The sequence below is a fragment of the Nannospalax galili genome, unplaced genomic scaffold (assembly GCF_000622305.1).
Source record: "Nannospalax galili isolate Female #2095 unplaced genomic scaffold, S.galili_v1.0 scaffold841, whole genome shotgun sequence".
Classification (NCBI taxonomy): domain Eukaryota; kingdom Metazoa; phylum Chordata; class Mammalia; order Rodentia; family Spalacidae; genus Nannospalax; species Nannospalax galili.
Window position 1 is genome coordinate 477,682 of NW_008345000.1, and position 19,868 is coordinate 497,549.

The 19,868-nt window shown below is 53.2% G+C and overlaps 2 protein-coding genes across 7 annotated transcripts in view; one reads left to right on the forward strand and one right to left on the reverse strand.

The window, feature by feature from the left end:
* Nucleotides 1-16,508, forward strand: part of Hdac7 (histone deacetylase 7) — a 38,031-nt gene extending 21,523 nt beyond the window's left edge. For 3 of the 6 annotated variants that reach the window (XM_008841294.3, XM_029567443.1, XM_029567439.1), the window contains 21 exons: nucleotides 336-451; nucleotides 668-793; nucleotides 1,176-1,267; nucleotides 1,460-1,570; nucleotides 1,699-1,879; nucleotides 1,998-2,194; nucleotides 2,372-2,566; nucleotides 3,445-3,646; nucleotides 6,041-6,174; nucleotides 6,308-6,428; nucleotides 6,710-6,759; nucleotides 8,058-8,165; nucleotides 9,091-9,146; nucleotides 9,281-9,368; nucleotides 10,524-10,643; nucleotides 10,848-10,945; nucleotides 12,421-12,539; nucleotides 13,193-13,326; nucleotides 13,568-13,652; nucleotides 15,191-15,326; nucleotides 15,502-16,508. In XM_008841294.3, coding sequence (XP_008839516.2) covers nucleotides 336-451; nucleotides 668-793; nucleotides 1,176-1,267; nucleotides 1,460-1,570; nucleotides 1,699-1,879; nucleotides 1,998-2,194; nucleotides 2,372-2,566; nucleotides 3,445-3,646; nucleotides 6,041-6,174; nucleotides 6,308-6,428; nucleotides 6,710-6,759; nucleotides 8,058-8,165; nucleotides 9,091-9,146; nucleotides 9,281-9,368; nucleotides 10,524-10,643; nucleotides 10,848-10,945; nucleotides 12,421-12,539; nucleotides 13,193-13,326; nucleotides 13,568-13,652; nucleotides 15,191-15,326; nucleotides 15,502-15,547 — 2,515 coding nt within the window. In that variant the 3' untranslated portion in view covers nucleotides 15,548-16,508. The remainder of the gene's footprint in view (nucleotides 1-335; nucleotides 452-667; nucleotides 794-1,175; nucleotides 1,268-1,459; nucleotides 1,571-1,698; nucleotides 1,880-1,997; nucleotides 2,195-2,371; nucleotides 2,567-3,444; nucleotides 3,647-6,040; nucleotides 6,175-6,307; nucleotides 6,429-6,709; nucleotides 6,760-8,057; nucleotides 8,166-9,090; nucleotides 9,147-9,280; nucleotides 9,369-10,523; nucleotides 10,644-10,847; nucleotides 10,946-12,420; nucleotides 12,540-13,192; nucleotides 13,327-13,567; nucleotides 13,653-15,190; nucleotides 15,327-15,501) is intronic. The other 3 variants (XM_029567438.1, XM_029567441.1, XM_029567442.1) reach the window with 3 other exon arrangements.
* Nucleotides 16,509-17,374: 866 nt separating this feature from the next.
* Nucleotides 17,375-19,868, reverse strand: part of Slc48a1 (solute carrier family 48 member 1) — an 8,273-nt gene continuing 5,779 nt past the window's right edge. Inside the window, exons 2-3 of the mRNA XM_008841293.3 lie at nucleotides 19,174-19,341; nucleotides 17,375-18,616 (exon numbers count right to left, since the gene is read on the reverse strand). Coding sequence (XP_008839515.1) covers nucleotides 18,480-18,616; nucleotides 19,174-19,341 — 305 coding nt within the window. The 3' untranslated portion in view covers nucleotides 17,375-18,479. The remainder of the gene's footprint in view (nucleotides 18,617-19,173; nucleotides 19,342-19,868) is intronic.

The following is a 19,868-nucleotide window of genomic DNA, read 5'->3' on the forward strand; positions in this document are numbered from 1 at the left end:
CTTCCCTTAGTTTTCCTCCCCATCTTACCTGAGGCCCTTCACACACACAGAAGTCCTAGTTCCTAGAACAGGCTCCTACCACAGGAGACACTTGGGTCCCCAGTGGGTCCCAGGCCCTAAGACCCTGGCTTCCTTGCCTGGAGCAGAACTTTTGCATTCGCTAGACTGGCTCACTACTGCCACCTGGAGACAGACTCTGTTCCTGCTGGCGCCACACTGCCCAGCCCTGCTGGTACCTGCTTCCGTGGTGGGTGCACTCTGGAAGGCACCTGCAAGGTTTCAGGGCCCTATGGGCATTCTGTGCTTCAGAATCTGCCTTGACACCCACTTTACAGAACTCTTGAGCCCTTGGACACCGAGGGTGCCGCCCGCACCATGCTCAGCAGCTTTCTGCCTCCTATTCCAAGCCTGCCCACTGAACCCCCGGAACACTTTCCCCTGCGTAAGACAGGTGAGTTGGCAGATAGTCAGAGACTTTTAGGGGGATTAGGTTAGGTGAAGGGTCTTGGGTTTGGGTTGAAGGAGGGCTGGGACAGTCAGCATACTGGTTTTCTCTCTGGCCATGCCCTTTCTCACTTTAACCCATAGAGGTGACTGGGAGGGAGGTTAAGGACAGAGAATAGAAGGGTGGTTGGCATGGGGCTGAGTGACTTTAGTGTTCCTACAGTGTCTGAGCCCAACCTGAAGCTGCGCTACAAGCCCAAGAAGTCCCTGGAGCGGCGCAAGAACCCCCTGCTCCGAAAGGAGAGCGCCCCACCCAGCCTCCGTAGGCGGCCTGCAGAGACCCTCGGAGGTGAGGGCCAGCAGGGCTGTGGGGTTACCTTGCCAATCCCTGGCTAGTGTCGTCCCTTTGGGCCAAGTTCCACCCAGATGGGAGTTACCACCTGGGGCCACTGAGTGTTGTGCAGATTGTATCCCACATACCTGTCTGCCAGAGGGAGAGCAGAGACTAAAACCCTTGGGTTGGCTAAACTGACGTTTGCCTGGAAAAGGGGAGCACTGTGAAAAAGCCTGACCAGAGATGCTGTAGGCTAGCGATGGCCTGTGGGAAGAAAGGAGGAAAGGGAGTCCAGGAAGGGAAAGAGCTATGCCTGGGAATCCTGCCCAGGGGGCCTGGCTGTGCCACCTGCCCACCTCTGACTCCTGACTCCGCTTCCCTCTCTCCCCACCCTCAGATTCCTCCCCCAGCAGTAGCAGCACACCTGCGTCAGGGTGCAGCTCCCCTAATGACAGCGAACATGGCCCCAACCCTGCCCTGGGCTCCGAGGTAAGGCCTTGTTGGGACTGGGCTCTCCTGGGGCAATTCTGAGGCTCAGCCTTCCTCCAGCAAGTAGCCTGGCCTGGCCTGAGGCTTTAGGGTCTGGGCAGCCCCCACCAGGGCCTCTTGGGTGTTCTGGGGACAGTGTGCCAAGGGTAGAGTTCTGGGACTGGTGACCCGTCGCCCTGCTCCCCATGGCAGGCGCTCTTGGGCCAGCGGCTGCGGCTGCAGGAAACTTCTCTGGCCCCGTTCGCCTTGCCGACAGTATCCTTGCTGCCCGCAATCACACTGGGGCTGCCCGCCCCTGCCAGGGTGAGTGGCTGGGGTTCCCCACCCCCACTCCAAGCTCCTCTAGCCTCTTTCCTGCCCCTGTCCTATTGCCTAAACTTCATTGTCCTCTGTCACAATCATCTCCCCCTGACTTCTCACTTCTCCTTCAGGCTGATGGTGACCGTAGGACCCATTCAACTTTGGGCCCTCGGGGTCCAGTTCTGGGGAGTCCCCATGCTCCCCTCTTCATGCACCATGGTCTGGAGCCTGAGTCTGGGGGCACCTTGCCCTCACGTCTGCAACCCATTCTCCTGCTGGATCCCTCGGTCTCTCATGCCCCCCTGTGGACTGGTGAGTCGTCCTGCTCCACAGCCCATACCACCATGGCCTGGATTTTTGTCTCCTGCCAAGCCCTACCACTTCCCATGCCTACCATGTTCCTTCCTTATACCCATCCCATTCTTTCCAGTGCCCGGGCTTGGACCCTTGCCCTTCCACTTTGCCCAGCCCTTACTGACCACAGAGCGCCTCTCCGGGTCAGGCCTCCACCGGCCACTGAACCGGACCCGTTCAGAGCCCTTACCCCCCAGTGCCACTGCCTCCCCTCTGCTGGGCCCCCTGCAGCCCCGCCAGGACCGGCTCAAACCTCATGTCCAATTAATCAAGGTAAGGGGAACTGGGTGGGAGAAATGCTAAAGGGGTGCTTAATTGAGCCTGTGGGGAATGAAAGAAGGGGGTCTTAGGAAGATGAAAGATCTGGAGGGCTGCTGGAGTCCTAGCAAGATGAGTGTGGCCTAACCCAACCCATAGCCCCCACCCGTCCGTCTCTATCCCACTTCTCAGCCAGCCTTCACTCAATCCCAGAGGCCAGCCAAGCCGAGTGAAAAGCCCCGACTGCGACAGATACCTTCAGCTGAGGACCTAGAGACAGATGGTGGGGGAGCAGGGCCTGTGGTGAATGATAGCCTGGAACACAGGGAGTCAAGCCATGGGCAGCCCGAAGTCCGTGGCCCTGTTTCTCTGCAGCAGCACCAGCAGGTATGGCTGTGCCTCAGAGCCCTGGAGAAAGCAGTCAGACCTGTGGCTTGACATAGGATTGGGAAGGGAGGGAGACGTGATATCAATACAGGGGTCGGGGGAGCTGTAAGACCTACAGATCCTTAGGTATCAGGTTGCATATGCACATACACGCACCCACACACACACATACGCACACATGCTCACACATACTCACACATATGAAATACTCAAGCAGCCTGCTACCTCAAAGTGTAACCCTGTTCTTCCCAGCTTCTGGGTCTTTCACAGAGTCACACATTGTCCTTGCATTTCTCCCTGTGACCCATCATCTTGTATTCAAAGGTGTGTGTAAGGGGTAAGATTCTTCTCAGGGCTCTGAGGGAAGGAACTTTTCCCGGTCTGCTCAAATTTCCTTTTTCTAGGGACAACAGTCCCATTGAATAGGACCCATCCTAATTGCATCAGTGTAACTTGCTTACCCCTGCACAGATGCTGTCTTTCTGAGGTACCGGGGGTTAAGACTAAAGCATCTGTGTTTGGGAGACACAATTCCATATGTATCACTTGGTAACAGTCCACACACATATAGTGACTTGCGCAGGTCCCTTTGTTCTTGGTCAGTAGCACAGTCCTTGGAGAAGTGATCCTAGTCAGAATGGACTCAGGGGCCTAGGAGCTCTTATGGAACGGAGTGGTCAGTCTAGGTGCAGGTCTTAAAGTGAGCTGCCAGGGAGCAAAGAGCTCAGAGGGAGGCCAGACCCCACGAGGGAAGCAAAACTGCGTACATCTCCGAATTTCTCTAGAAAAGGGGTCTGTCTGGAAGTTCCCTAGACCTTGGGCAGGAGCAGATGAACCACATCTGAGACACTGGAGATGTGTGACCGTGTTTCCCTCAGGTGCTGCTCTGGGAACAGCAGCGTCTGGCTGGGCGGCTCCCCCAGGGAAGTGCCGGAGACTCTGTGCTGCCTCCTCTGGCCCAGGTCGGACACCGGCCCCTGTCCAGGACCCAGTCTTCCCCAGCAGCACCTGCCTCCCTGCTGACCCCAGAGCCCACCTGCCAGAAGCGAGTCCTCAGCAGCTCAGAGACCCCTGCCACAGGTAAGACCGGAGCGGGACTTTCATAAAGGCAGGAGAAAGGGGCAGGGGGTGTGAGTCCAGGTCAGTGTGCTGGCTCTCAGGACAGCTTCAGAGGCCACAGAACACTGCCTTGACCTTGTTGGATCCCCATGGTGCCCATGAAGCAGTTGAGGTCATCATGACTTACGAATCCTAGTGTGCCAGTGACTAGCTTATGATCATATCACAAACTGGCAGTCAGGCCAGGGTAGGAATTCAAATCTACCTTTATTACGGCCAGCCCTTTAAAAACAAACAAACAAACAAAAAAGGCATTAGGGGCTGGAGAGAGGATTCAGTGGTTAAGAGCACTGACTGTTCTTCCAGGGGACCCAGGTTTGGTTCCCAGTACCCATATGGTGACTATAAGCATCCGTAACTCCAGTTTCAGGGGCTCTGACACCTCTTCTGGCCTCTATGGGCGTTGCACATATGTGGTGCGCTTATATACATGCAGCATATTGAGTTCTTTTTTTTTTTAAGTAGGACTGGGAAATTAAACCTAGATTTCTGCTTACACTGGATAAGCACTCTGTTGCTGAGTTGCTCCCTCGGTCCTGTACTTGACTTTATTAGCCAGCATATTATAAAAACTTCTTGAATCAGGGCTCAAGAGATGGCTCCGCGGTTAAGAGCACTGGGTTTGATTCCCAGCACCCACATGGCGGCTAAAAGCCATTCATAACTCCAGTTCCAGGGACTATGACGCCCTCTTCTGAACTCCTCAGGCATTGCACAGCACAGGTGCACCTACCCACATGCAGGCAATATTCATACACATAAAATAAAAAACAATAAATAAAATATTTTTTAAAAACCTTCTTGAGCTGGATGTGGTGGTGCACGCCTTTAACCCCAGCACTCGGGAGGCAGAGGCAGGCAGATCTCTATGAGTTCAAGGCCAGCCTGGTCTACATAGCGAGTTCCAGGACGGGCTGTAAAATTTGCTGCTTTTGCTGCCTTTAATTTTAGTTGGCTGTGCCTGGTGGCACCCACCTTTAATCCCATGTTAGGAAGGCAGAGGCAGGCAGATCTCTGTGAGTTTGAAGCCAGCCTGATCTACATAACGAGTTCCAGGCCAGCTGGGACTACAGGGAGACCCTTTCTCAAAAAGACAAAAAAAAAAAAAAACCTTCTTGAGTCTTTAAAAATTGGGGTGTTCATATTTTAGCATAGTTTTTATTTTATTTATTTTTGGCTTTTGGAGGCTTTTGGAGACAGGATCTCACTCTGTAGCCCAAGCTAGACTAGACTCTGTGTTTACCATGTAGTGCAGGCTGGTTTGGAACTTGTACCAATCCTCCTGCCATAACCTACCAAGTGTTAGGATTACAGGTATGAGTGTCCATGCCCAGCTCAGTTTTAATTTTATTTCTTATTAATTGGGAAGTTGGATTTTTCCCCATTTTTAAATAATGTCTGGGATTCTCCAGTGTCCCTCTTAAGGAGTAGCATTCCTGAGTCAAATGACCTGAGCATTTTGAAAGTCCCAGGTGCTCTGAGATGAGCAGACACTGACCCTCCCACCAGCAGTGTGAACAGGGCCTGCCTTTGGAGGCTTCCCCTGGGGGCTGCTGAAATGCAGTTCCTTAGTACCTCAGAGGGTTGCTTGTAGACTCTAGCTCCACCCCATCAAGGTACCAAAATCCACAGATGCTCCCTCATGTAAAATGGCATAGCATTTGCATATAACCAATGCATATCCTCCCACATATTTAAATCACATCTATTTTGCTTTTAATGCCTAATACAACATAAATGCTATGTTGTATGTAAATGACAATATGTAAATAGTTGTCATGCTATTTACATATTGTTCACAAGGTAAAATAGTTTCTGAGTATTTTCCATGTGCACTTGGGAGCCTAACTAAGCCCAACTGACTGCATTTGTCTTGCCATATGGCCAGTGATAAGGTAGAATGTCACCTCCCCGTCTTGAGGCTTCCCCAGGCTGTTTCTCCTCTCACTCTGTGTTGGGAGCCTCAGGGTGGTGACTCCCAGAGGGAGGTGCTCTGTCTTAAGCCTCTCTGAGTGAAGGATCTGAGCCCTCAAGTGCACAGGAGGTGTGCTGAGCCATGTGAGCAGTAAAGGGTGCTGAGAAGGCAGGGCCAGGCAGAGCAGTGTGGGTTGACACTGTGCTGGTGTGTGCATTAGAACGTCTCAGGCCACTTGGGGGTGCATCTAGTTATGTGCCTAGGGAGGTACAGGCCTGGGTCTCCACAGGGCTAGAAGGGGAATGCAGGCATGTGTGGCAGCAAGGTATGTATGTGCACATGCCTGGCTCAAGGTGGGTCTGTGGGTACAGTCTGTTCCCCATCTGTACCCATGGTGGGGGTCTCCCTGGGGTACCAGCCCTGACCACTGCGCCCTGCAGGGCTGGTCTATGACTCAGTGATGCTGAAGCACCAATGTTCCTGTGGAGACAACAGCAAGCACCCTGAGCACGCAGGCCGTATCCAGAGCATCTGGTCCCGACTGCAGGAACGGGGTCTCCGGAGCCAGTGTGAGGTGAGGAGACAGGGCCACGCCAGGGAAGGCATGAGTGTCCCTAGGGCCAACGAGGGATGAGAGAGTGGGTAGTCTGGTGGTGACAGAGGGCAGGGTTGAGCAAAGCTTAGGAACTCTGTGGGCCTTTCCTCAGTGTCTCCGGGGCCGAAAGGCCTCCCTAGAGGAGCTGCAGTCAGTCCACTCTGAAAGGCATGTGCTTCTCTACGGTACCAACCCACTCAGCCGCCTCAAACTGGACAATGGGAAGCTGACAGGTAGGGGCGGGGACAGATATGTCTGGCCCTGAATCCCCCTGGACTTGCCCATCTCACCCGCATCTGTGCTCTTTGCCTTGGCTGTGCCCACTCGACCCCTCCAGCTTCCTGGACAGCCCCATGCTGACCCCTCCAGCTTCCTGGATAGCCCCATGCCCATTTGCTGCCCTGGTTCCCCTACTGCCCACTTCCCTGTCTCCCCGTACTGTCTCTCCCTCCACACCCACTCTTTTCAGGGCCTCCATGTCCCTTACTCACATGGCCTGGGCCTCTCCCCACAGGACTCCTGGCACAGCGGATGTTTGTGATGCTCCCCTGTGGTGGGGTTGGGGTAAGTGTGCCCAGAGATCTCAAGTGGGCATTGCCAAGGGCTTTCAGCTCTCTTCCCTTAAGTTCTCTAGGCCCACCACCGCCACCACCACCACCTGCCTGTTCTTGTGGTTCTGCCAAATTGCGTAGGCCAGGGACTTTCCCATTATACCCTTATGCTGGCTGGAAGCTTCCTTGTAGACAGGTGTATTCTGGGCCCATTAATGTCACTGAGTGTGGAGCCCAATGCCTTGCAGTTGGTAGACGTTGAGTGAAACTCTGGGCAGGGCCATGTTGGGCCTTGAGCCATGTCCCTGGCTAAGACCCCAGTGGTCAGGGATTGGCCGTTTTACACTGGCCCCCAGAAGCCGGCTGCTCTGTCTACTAAGGACTGGGCCTTGCTCAGGTGCTCTAGGTAGTCCTTACTTGATCCTCAGACCTCGGACTGTCTGACGTTGGACTATGTGGTGCTTCCCACATACCCTGCCTAAGACATAACCCTCCAGCCCTCCAGTTTTGCTCACCCTCACTTACTGGGGGTCTTCCTGCCACCTCTGGCATGGCCCTCCCTGCCTCAAAAGGTCCCTGCCATGGTGCCAGGCAAGGTGCGTGGAGATGGGGTGGAGACCAAGTTCAGGAGGGCAAGTGGGAGCTATCATGGGGGCTGTTGGGGAGCCAGTCAGTGCCCTGTTCACAACTCCCCATTTCTTGCCACTTTCTGGTTTTTCCAACTGTTGTTGCTTCTGTTTTCTCCTCCCTCCTCTCCCTCTCTGTCCTTCTTTCTCTCTCTCTCTCCAGCCTCTTGCGACTCTCTCTGCCTTCCTCGCCTCTCTCGGTCTGCCTCGCCCTCCCCATCTCCCCATCATGCCCCCCGGCCCCTCCCTAGCCTTGAGGCCCAGGGACTGGGTTTGGGGGGCCTCCCAGCCTGGGCTAGGGGCCCTGAGTGGAAGACAGTGGTGCAGACGGCCCCTCCAGCTCCGACCATCCCGCAGGGCCTGAGCAGAGTCAGCTGGGGCTTAAAACCCCTCCCGGCCCAAACCCCAATCCCGCCCAGGTAACGCCATGCCCCCTCCCCTGACTGGGGAGGCAGAGTGCTGGCCACACATGGGCTGGTGCTGGCACTTCCGCTGGGAAGAAGTCCTGCTGGGACTGGGGGACACAGGAGGCCTTGCCTTTGGGCGGTGGGGCACTGGGGAGGCAGCACTGTCTGCCCAGCTCCCTGCCCCTGGGGTCCTGGCCGTCGGGTGGGTACTGCCTCATTGGGCCCTGGCTCCTGTCTGAAGCCTTGGATGATGCAGTCCCTGACCCTGGCCCCCACAGGTGGATACTGACACCATCTGGAACGAGCTACATTCCTCCAACGCAGCCCGCTGGGCCGCAGGCAGTGTCACTGATCTTGCCTTCAAAGTGGCTTCCCGTGAGCTAAAGGTAGGAAGTTGAGATTGAAGGCCAGCCATCTACAAAGGACGTGCTGAGGTTAGGGTAGTCAATCCAGACCCCCAAGTCCCAGACCTCTCATTCCTTGTGGATTTGGGAAGGGACATCACGGACTCTGGGAACCATGGTGACACCTGACCCCTAAGCTCATGTCACTTGGGTAGTCAAGCCACTAGGCCCTGGGCCCTTGGTGCATTAGAGACATAGAGTCCTGACCATCCAGGATCATCGGAGACCTGCTTCGTAGCTATAGGTGCATCTCAACTCTCTCTGGGCACCTTATGCACAGGCCCTCTGGCTCCTTCTAGAGCTGGGGTCCTGCACATCAGTTTGAGGTCATGCCCATTACTCTGGGATGGGCCCCTTGCAGGAATTTGCCTGAGGCCCATGGCCCCATTGTCTGGGAACTGTGTAGCCCAAGGCAGATGCTGTATCCCAGTATAAGAGGGCCTTGGCAGCACTTGGCAATCAGGAGCTCAGCGCTGATTTTAAATAACTGCCGTTTACAACCAGGTAACTTGGGACAAGTTGCTTAACACACCTAGGCTTGCTTGGATTTCTTATCTGTAAAGTGGAAGTGATGATAATATTCATGCTATGAAGATATTATAAGGATGAAACGCAGTGTACATGAAGTATTCAGCATAGAGCCAGGCATGTGGTTTTATACAATAGTTAATAGTTGTGTTGCCAAATAATTATAGCCAGGATGTATCAGGACAGAGTTCTGTGTTCAAGTCCAGCCTAAATGCCAGACAATAGCATAGTTGCCGAGGGCTGTGTACTTCAGCTCCAGGCTGGACAGCTGTTGCCTCGTATTCCTTATCAGAGAAGGAGGTTGGGATAGGAAGCAGGCTTAGGCAGATGTGAATCGAGGCCTTGCTGTTTGGGTGATAAGTGCTCTTTCCCTTTTCAGAATGGTTTTGCTGTGGTGCGGCCCCCAGGACATCATGCAGATCATTCTACAGCCATGTAAGGCACTGGGGAGGCCTGTCTGGGGTGAGGTGGGGGTGGGCCCCTCCAGCCTTCCTACAGGCTGGGAAATCTTCTAGGGTGGGAGAGGGAGGGGATGGGCTGGCAGGAAGGACCCTTTCTCCTTCTCCCAGGGGCTTCTGCTTCTTCAACTCAGTGGCCATCGCCTGCCGACAGCTGCAACAACAAGGCCAGGCCAGCAAGATCCTCATTGTGGACTGGGTAGGTCCTGGTTCCCAGAGCCTTCCTGCAGATCCCAGGGCCTTCCTACAGGTCCCAGGGCCTGCAGATCCCAAGAGCCCTGAGCCTAGCATTGGAGGTGCAGCTGCATGTCTGAGTTTGGCATTATCCTCCCTGAGCCTCAGTTTCCCCTGGTGTAGAATTTAAGTGAACGTAGCATCCACACCACAGAACTGAGACCCAGAGAAGATGGTCTGTGGGAAGCCTTTGGTGTTAATAGACTTCTTTAATGGATAAGAGTTTCCGTTTGCTGTCTTTAACCTCTGCTGATGCATGGTGGACGCACACCCTTCATCCCAGTACATGGGAGGCAGAGGCAGGTGGATCTCAGAGGCCAGCCTTGTCTATGTAATGAGCTCCAGGCCAGCTGGTGCTACAGGAAGACCCTGTCCCCCCAAACATAATAGGGAATCAAACAAACAAAAACCCAAAACATAAAAAGCAAACTAATAAAACCTCTGCTGGCTTCTTTTGGCGGAGCGAACCATTTCTGTACTTTTCCTACACACATTACCACAACAGTGATATGTGATAGCACCAGTATATCACCAGTCACATCTAGACATTGACAGTCTTTCCATCTGGTTCAGACTCTAACCCATTTCACAGATGAGAGTGTGTATACACTAAGAATTTTGCAGTCACTCACGTTGTGAGATGTGCGACCAAGATTGGAACCCAGACTGATTAGCTCTAGAGTGTATACATTTAACTACTAAGCCATATCTCTCCTGTGTGGACAGCTGTGAAAAGGGGACATTTCCAAGCAGATATTGAGAACACTGGGAAAATTTAGCCCACTTGAATCTGTGCATGATCTTGGGAGTCAAGTGCAGGGCCCACTAGGAGGAGTGGGGACTGCATCTCATGTATCTGCCCTCTGTAACTGAGCTGCAGTGCCTCATGACTTTATGCAAGGCACAATGGGAGGGACATGAACATGGACACACACACACACACACACACACACACACATCCATCACTTGGGGGCAACTCAATCATGTGGTTCTGGTTTCCTGATACCACCAGTCTAGAGTGCCAATACTTTAAATGGTTACTGATCTTGAAACCCTTCCAGTGTGTCTGTACACTCCACCTCTGAACCTTCCTTAATCCACTGTCCACTGTCCTACACAGGATGTTCACCATGGCAATGGCACCCAGCAAACCTTCTACCAGGACCCCAACGTACTGTACATCTCTCTTCATCGCCATGATGACGGCAACTTCTTCCCAGGCAGTGGGGCGGTGAATGAGGTAACCGCATGTTGGGTCAGCGTCTTCTTGCCCATTGACTTTCTTCTTGCACTCTCTCTGCCTCTGTCCCATGTGATCCTGAGCTGGTGCGATGGCTTGGCCTTTCTGAGCTTCAGTGTCCCCATCGTGAAGCGAAGAGGTTGGATGAGCGTGCAGCACTAACCCCTTGAGGCTCTCATGTCTTCCCTGTATCCTTTTTTCCAGGTGGGCACTGGCAGTGGCGAAGGCTTCAATGTCAATGTGGCCTGGGCTGGGGGCTTGGACCCCCCAATGGGGGATCCTGAGTACCTGGCCGCCTTCAGGTAAGTACTCGGAGGGACTAGAGGAGGCCAGCCCAGCAAGACCACCTCTCTGTCCCTTTTCCCACAGGCCTAGGTTGGAAGTAATCAGTTGGCCTATCAATCAGCCCACTTACTAGACTTTGTAGGTCAGCCCCGATAAGGAGAAGGGGCGCACACAAGAATGAAGAGGCCAAAGCGTGCTTTATAACATCACATGTTATCAAGAACCAATATTAACAAGTGCTGGGGATGGCTGGGTAGAGTAAGCAGAACCATACATTGACCAACACATTTAGTCAAAGAAGGCTGCATGAAGGAGATGGGCATTGAGCAAGAGGCAGGACTTTAAAAGTGTCCTTAAATGATGTCCACATGGAAGGGTGGGTTTACTTTAAAAAACCACTCTGGGGGCTGGAGGGATGGCTTAGTGGTTAAGAGCACTGACTGCTCTTGCAGAGAGGACCTGGGTTCAATTCCCAGCACCCACATGGCGGCTTCAAACCGTCTTTAACTCCAGTTCCAGGGGAATCCGAAGCCCTCTTCTGACCTCTGCAGCATTGCACGACATGGGTGTGCTCACATACATGCAGGCAATATACTCATACACATAAAATAAAAATAATAAATAAAATATTTAAAAAAAAAAACACTCTGGAGAGGGCTTTGGGCTCCAGTAAGGAATCCTTACCTCCTCCACTCCAGGTCCCTGCATCTGTTTAAGAAAAAGGATGCCTGGAATTAGATTCAGAAGTCCTTTGCTGGAGAGTCTCTTCATGAGTGTTAATTCTGCAGGAGTCCTGGGTGGGACTTCCTGGCATCTGTGCCAGGTGCCCAAGGCTTCAAAGAATGCTTAAATGGATGCCAGAGTTGGGTTAGGGTTAGGGTTAGGGGTTAGGGTTAGGGGTTAGGGGTTAGGGGTTAGGGGTTAGCGTTAGGGTTAGGGTTAGCGTTAGGGTTAGGGTTAGGGTTAGGGTTAGGGTTAGGGTTAGCAGGGGGAAGAGGCTGAAGAATAGAGTTTGGCTGCCTAAGACCTCAGAGGGTCTAGTTGTTCTGGTTAGCTTTCAGTAGCAAGCCACCTAAGTCAGCTCTCAGTGTTCTGTGGGCAACTTCGGCCAAGTACTGAGTGTTTCCAGTCCCTGGGGCTTAGTGACCAGAGCCCAGTGCAACTGGCTGTGCAAATCAATCTCTCTCCCCCCACCCTCTCTCCCACCCCTTCCTCTCCCTCTCCCACATATACACAGTCCTCTTTCCTTCCCTCTCATGGTCATCTTTACCTCCTTTCTGCCTCTTGCTAGTTAAGTTCTCTTTATGGCTGAGTCCTCTAAGGCTACTGGACCAGGGCCACAGGTAGCCAGTCAGGAGATCTGCTAATACCACTGGGGAGATTGGGTGTCTCTGCAGGTGCTCCCAGCAAAGTTGGCAAGAGGGGGCTGGCACGGGCTGGTCTGTATCATGTGCTGGACCCAGGGTGGTGACGCCTTTCCTTACAACCTCAGAATAGTGGTGATGCCCATCGCCCAAGAATTCTCTCCAGACCTGGTCCTGGTGTCTGCTGGGTTTGATGCTGCTGAAGGTCATCCAGCCCCGTTGGGTGGCTACCATGTTTCTGCCAAATGTAAGGGGGCTGCAGTTATAGGGGAGGTATGGAGAATGAGAGCCAGGCTGTGTGGGGACAGGCAGGCACTTCCCAAATGAAAAGGGAAGGCAGCAATGACCAGTTTAGGGCTGCTTGTGAGGTCCAGGGGATGGTGGCAGGCCCTGGAATTCCCTGGGTTCTCCCAGCCTAGCACAGCCCAGGCTCTTTCTCAGGCCCAGGGCAGTTCTTCATAGGACAGACCCCTGGGAACTTAGGTCTGCTAGATGGCAGCCCCGTTAGTAGAACTTCCCACCAACTGTAGCTTCCAGACTGGGCTGGCAGCCGCTTTAGGAGGAGGAGGGAGAGAAACTGTGTCCCAGAACAGAGTTCCCATGTAGTCCACTGAGCCACAGGGCCTGGGCACAGAAAGGAGGTGGTATGGCCCAGTGAGAGAGACTCAAGCTGGAGTTGAAGCCCATGATTCAAGTCCCAGCCCTGCTGCCAGGGCCCAAGCTGTGGGGCCTTGAGCAAGAGGTCCTTGAGCCTGGAATGGAGCATATGAATAGACTTTTCCTGGGGCTTTCATCATCAAGTCACTGTCTAGAAAGGAAGAAGCTAGCTGGGAAATGACAGCTAGGGAAGGAGTCTGCCTCTCCTCCAGTCCCCTACTTTCTTCCCCCTCAATCTTCCAGGTTTTGGGTACATGACGCAGCAGCTGATGAACTTGGCAGGAGGTGCAGTGGTGTTGGCCTTAGAGGGTGGTCATGACCTCACAGCTATCTGTGATGCCTCCGAGGCCTGTGTAGCTGCTCTTCTGGGCAACAAGGTAAGCTCTCCACCCCCAGCCACCATACTTGAATTGGGCAGGTGAGCCTGACTCTCACAGGTCTGCCCCAGAGAGCAGGTAGATGAGGTGGGAAGGGGTAGGGCTGGAATGAGGTGGAAACATGGAAGCCTTCCCAGGTCAGGTCTAGGACCTGTGTCTTTTGACCTGGGTAGAGCCAGCTCATACTTATTTGTGGTTGGGGGTCCTGAGAGACTGGTGCCTGATGGATTGTTTTCTGCAGGTGGACCCCCTTTCAGAAGAAGCCTGGAAACAGAAACCCAACCTCAATGCCATCCGCTCTCTAGAAGCTGTGATTGGGGTGCACAGTGAGTTTGCAATGAGGACATTTGCTGAACCCAAACTTGGGAGAACCTTAGGGGTCCATCACCCCAATGACCAGGATCCCAGAGATCCCAGTGCCAGCCAGGCTAGGGGCATGTACCAGTCTGGAATACGATTTCCATGAGTCACCCCAGGAATAGTGGTGGGCACAGCTCCATGAGTGGGTAACCTCTGAGCTCTCCAGTTGGACCTAGCAGGGATAAGACAACGGCTTCCTTATGGCAGGGACTGTCCTCATTTTTAGCTACAGCTTTGGGCCAGGCTGACAGCAGCATTCAGGTCTTATTTGCCAAAAGGCTTGGTTTGTCTCCTCAGTGGTGGTCACAGTGCTGAGTCATACTTAGTAGGGTCTCTACATGGGTCTCAGAACACAACCATTGGGAAGGGCCCACGTCCAGAAAGCATGTTACAGATTCAGCTTCAACCCAGTATCTGTTGGAATCTATGCTGTGGATACAAGGTTAATATAGGTTTCCTCATATCCAGGGCTCGTTGGGGAGGCATGCATAACTACAGGCATGGCTGACTCTATGGAGCCTCCTATAGGCCAGGTTCTGGGCTGGCTTAGCTCATGTCCTTATAGCTCAAAACAGCAGACTGGATGGGTGTTCCTGTGGCCCAGAAGGGAACTGCGCAGAGCAGCCACAATGTCCCCCCCGCCCTTTTTTCAGTGCTGGTGTTTGAACCGTGAGTCTTGCATAACTGGACGATTGCTCTGCTGCTGAGCTACAATTCCAGCTCCTTTTGTTTTTTGCGGGGGAGGTTTTTTGTTTTTAATGTGTATGAGTGTTTTGCCTGTACCCACGTTGTGCAGTGCCCACAGAGGTCAGAAAAGGGCATCAGATTCCCTGAACTGACGTTAGGGACGGTTATTAGCTGCCATGTGGGTGCTGGGAACCAAGCCTGAGTGCAATGAAGAGCAGTCAGTGCTCTTATCCTACTGAGCCATTTCTCCAGCCTATGTGTGTGGTTTTGTTTTGTTTTTGATACAGGGTTTCACTGTGTAGCCCAGGCTGGCCTCCAGCTTATGATCCTCCTACCTCAGCCTCTTGCCTGCTGAAATTACAGGTATATACTACCATGCCTGGCCCATATTGTCTTTTCCTAGGGCTAGGATGAGCAGTGTGGAAGCCACACGAGGGGACCTTAGGAAGCCAAGGGTCAGGGATATGTGAGCAACTCTGACACAGATCTTACCTAGGGACAAGTATACCCACCTGATGCTCTTGGAATCCACATACCTTTCAGCCAAAAGATTGGAGAAAGGCTTGGGTATCTGTGAGGATACCCTCATAGCCATATTGAACCTATGCTGTCCACTGCTCAGGCCCACAGAGAAGGGCCAAGTTGGGAGAGGATATTGTACTGAGGGTCAGGGCAGGTAGAAGAGCTAACCCCAAGCCAGTGACACAGCCACTGTTCTTGGGTTCTGGGCCTGAGTGTCCAGCCTTTGTATCAGTCTAAGATGCGGGCTCAAAGGACTTGTCTTTCTCAACCTTTCTGACCTAGCTTCTCATTCTAGGTAAATACTGGAGCTGCATGCAGCGCTTGGCTTCCTGTCCAGAATCCTGGCTGCCCAGGGTGCCAGGTGCTGATGCAGAAGTGGAGGCGGTGACTGCACTGGCCTCCCTCTCAGTGGGCATCCTGGCTGAAGACAGGTAATGCCAGACCCCTAACCCTAAGTTCATGGCCTTCCACTCCCCTTGGCTCCTCCTAACTTGAAGACCTCAAAACCCCTGCATGGCTAACCTGATCAGCTCAGGCTTTTGAAGCAGAACTACAAGGGCAACTCCACTAAAGCGCTCCAGCATCCCACCCTTGTCCCTTTTCCAGGCCCTCAGAGCAGCTGGTGGAAGAGGAAGAACCTATGAATCTCTAGGGTTACAGAACAGATCACCTACCCTTCAGACGTGGCTCTGCTCACCTCTGCCACCACTCTGTTCCTGGGTCTTCAGAGATCCTGTGGGCAGGTAGTCGGGTCCAGAGCACAGCCTACCTTGACAGCCACCCCAGGGAACTTGCGAAGGCCCCTGGTTTGTAGGGCCCAGAGAAGACTCTAGGAGGAGGCAGGCTGAGCACTGGAGCCTAGCTGGGCTGTCCAGAACAGATGTCAGCCCTCTGGTGTCCAGGCTCCTAGCTGTGGCCTCCATCCCTCAGGACTGCACAGAGGAGGACTGGCTCAAGTGAGCCCACCCTTAACCACTATTCTTAGCTCAGTAGACCCTAGACTTTGCACACCGACCCCGGCTCCAAGCAGAAAATGTGAACTTGGCCTCAGCCAGGGTGGCCCTTCCCAGGCTCTGAAAGGGCTGGAGGAGTTGAGGGAGCCAGGGGTCCCCTAGTCTGAGTGCAGGAGAATCTCCTCTTACCTGCTTTCTTGGATGCCTCTAGAAACTTCCTCATAGCACTGGGCTCTGAGAGCCATTCTGAGCTGCTCTCTCCCTGTGAGCAGTCACCTGCAAACCTCCCATCTGGTTGCTGTCCTGCCAGAGGCCACCCCATGTGGACCATCTCAGTGCCCTGGTGCAGTGGACGGGTACTCTCTTGAGTCCTGTGCCTCCTGACCCAATGGTGCCAAACCTTCATCTCCCCTCAGAAGCACAACATGAGCCTTCTGTTTCTGGGTCTCCCCCACTCCAGCTCTGACTCCTGCCCCACATGCTGAAGGGGAACGGGGTGGGAGAACAGATAGACATGGGGCAGGGGAGGCCGCCCTGGCAGTCTTCAAGGCTTTTGAGGTCTAGGCCTGGGGCCAAGAAAGAGTATTTGTGTGTGTGCGTATGTGTGCAAGAGTGTGCGTGTGTGTGTCTCTCCCAAGACCCACCCTACTTTATGTATGTATGCATGTTTTTGTAAAAAAAAAAAAAAAAGGAAAAAAATATGAACAATAAATGTTTTATTTGCTTTAAAGTCCTTGTGAGAGCACCTCCTGGATTAGTGGCATGGCATCAAGGGGTGGGTATGCCAAGGTACCTGCCAAAGGCTGAGGAAAGGATGGCGCTGGGCCTGACTCTGCCCCCTTTAGCCCTTGCCCGTCCACAACCACTGTACGCACATAGAACTCACTCCAAATATACCCTTGCCAACTGTGCCTGCCCCCCTTGTGGTGAAGAAGGAGACAACCCTGAACTGAGCCCCTCAGGAGAGGGGGACAGGTGCTCAGACCTAACTTGCCAGGGAATCCCAAAAGGTTATGAAGCAAACATATATCTAGGTGTGTCTAGTCCTAGCTGGTAGGTCAGTGAAGTCATTTCCCCCTGGGGCCTCTATCAGTAAAAGGCTCCAGAAGTGAAGCTAGTCTCTGGCTCCGTCCTGCTCTAATGCACCATGTTTTAAGCAGATACTGTAAAGTAAAAGAAGGGTGAGGGAACAGGCCAGGACAAGCGCATCCAGGGTAAGTGGAGGGAGGTGCCAGTGCCTGCCTTTCTGGTTCTGAGCCAGCCAGGTTTTCCATACACTCTGAAGCCTCAAGCAGTCTCGCTAGGGTGGAAAGAGATCCCCCTTCCCATCTATCCTGGCCTGGAGAGTCGCTATGAATCTGCAGGGGCTGCTGAGGGGCTGTGGGCATCCTAGCCCTCACTTGTGGTGGGGCCAGGAGAGCCAAGGAGAGCTGAGCTAGTGGGATCCCCGTGCAGAGAGGGACCAGACAGAGGGCCCGCTTCCCACTCCCATAGTGCCCTCTCCACCCCTAAATAAACAACCTGAGGCTGATACAAATGGCTGCTATATTTCTGTGGAAGTGACAGTGACACAGATAAGGCAGAGAGCTGGGTGCAGGACACAGGTGGAGAAGAAGACACGTGACACAAAAGAACATGTGACATAACCCCTTTTCTCCCTCCCGAGTTAGGTGAGGCCAGTGTACACACAGAACAGCTCACGCCAGGCTGGCCTTCAGGAGGGAGATGAAAAAGATAAATGTTCAAGTGGAAGGGCAGTGAATGGGCCGGCCAATGTGGGGAGGAGGTGTCTCATGGCTGGGGTGATCTGGTGTAATAAGGGGTAGATGGGAGTGCAAGGCTGGAGACTCAGGAGTACAGGTATGGGGCTCCCTTCAGCCCCTACACGTTACCCCCTAACCCAAAGCCTTTCCGGGAGCATTCCCTGTGATCCTCAGTCTGGCCTCATCCTGTAAGTCCTGTTCTGGTATGGTCGTGTGTGCATGTGTCAACATAGGAATGGTTGGCTGGCTCTAGCACCCTCAGGGGAGACCAGCTTTGGATGGGAACTTAGGAGGAGGGACATGGAACTCTATTCAACTCCCCTGTCTTGGGGAAAGAGCTAATTGTCACTTCCCTAGTGACTGATGAATTTGGCTACCTGACCCTAGGGGCAACAAGAGGAGTACTGGGCTGGGGTTGGGAAATCTCTGCTTGAGATTCCTTATTTGTTCTGACCCCAGGTACCTACCCCAGCCCTAGAAGAAGGCCTGGGGCAACCGGGACCCAGCCTGTCCTGGATCCCTGCCAGTAGACATAGGTCTAGATAATCACAATCCTATCCCTTGACCTCTTGAGTTCATTGCCCTGGCTCTACTTACAAAGATTCCTCAGAGTGCTAAGAAAATAGATGCATTTGGAACAGTCTAAACTGCCCTCCAGCCAGGCCAATGGGCAGCTCGGCAGGACCCAGGTGGTACCAGGTCTCCTCCAAAGGGGACCAGACAGCTTTCTAGGAAATTGCACTGGTCCTGTTGTATATCTTCTGACATAGTTCTGGAGTCCCCAGAGCTTGGGGCGGACTCACTTGATGATTCAGAGGCTGAGTCCAGGTCCAAGGGCCCCTAGGTCACAGTGACCTCATTCCCTGGGTCAGAAATCGCTGAGGATGCTGATGTCAGCAAAGTCAGCCCGGTATCGGTGGGCATAGAGGCTGAGCAGGAAGGCCCACTTGAAGGAGATGAAGCTCCAGACGCAGGAGAGGTAGTAACTGACGGGGTCCTTGAGGCCTGCAGAAGAGAAGAGCCGATGGTCACTGACGAGGCCTACCCTTGGCTCGGCAGCCAGCACAAGGCCAGGACTACCTTTCTCCTCCCCTTTCCACATCCCTGCAGCCTCCTGGCTACTGAATCGAAGCTGTGGAAAGACTGGAGTACGATGCCAGTTCAGAGTACCCCAGGGTTTTTAGGTACAAAGCTAGGGGCATGAGAGAGCAGGGCTGGCCTGACTCAGGGCTGTTCATCCAGTCTGCTTTTGTGGCACATACCCTTGGCCACTTCCAACCTGCTTTACCTTCAGATTTCTAGAGGCCGGGGAAGGCCTCTGGCTACTTGTCACAGCCACCAGGGGGTGCTGCCCTCCTATGACTGGGCAGAGAACATGGGGGTGGGGGGTGGGGGCTCAGTGACTCCTCCTACCCCTGCTCTCATTCTCCCCACTTTAACAATAAGGAATCCAGGCAGGGAAGGTCAAGTGATCTGTCCAGTCCCTAGGACTAGAAACCCAGTGTCCACTCCTAAGCTGTTCCCTACCCCCTCCCTTCCTCCTTTCCCCAGACCGTCCTCACTCTGGTGCTGGGTGATGGCCAAGGCAAGGAAGGTGCAGAAGGTGGCGATGGAGACCACTGAGAAGAGAATGCCCACGAAGAAGAAGCCACGCAGCCCCTTGAGCCAGGTCCTCCAATAGTCCTGCATGTACATCACATGGGTCACCAGGACCCAGAGTGCCAGCACACCTGCGGGGACAGACTCAATCAGCAGGACCCAGCCTCCAGCCCGGAGACTCCAGATACCAGGGCCCTTGAGGGCCACAAGGCCAGATCCACTTGTACAATGACACCAAGACTGGCCCTTATGAGTGGAGTGACATCTTCTTAGAAGGCAGTGTCACCACTCCTTGGTGCTGCCTTCCAGAAAACCAGGTGTTAAAGAGATCTGTAAAAATACAATACCAGGCCATTCGTCTCCCTAATTTTTGTCCTTTGTTTTTTTGGAAAGCATGAATATCTTTCACAAACTTTTTCTTTTCTTCTTTTTTTTTCTTTCTTTTTTTGAGAGACAAGTTCTCATGTAGCTCTGGCTAGCTTTGAATTTGTTATCCTCCTGCCTCAGCCTCTCAAAGTGCTGTGATTACAAGTATACAGCACCACATCCACCTCAGAAATATTAAATATTTCTTTAAAATGCTTTAAAAGTTCTGTTTTAATTTTTCTTTCTTTCTTTCTTTCTTTCTTTCTTTCTTTTCTTTCTTTTATTTATTTAT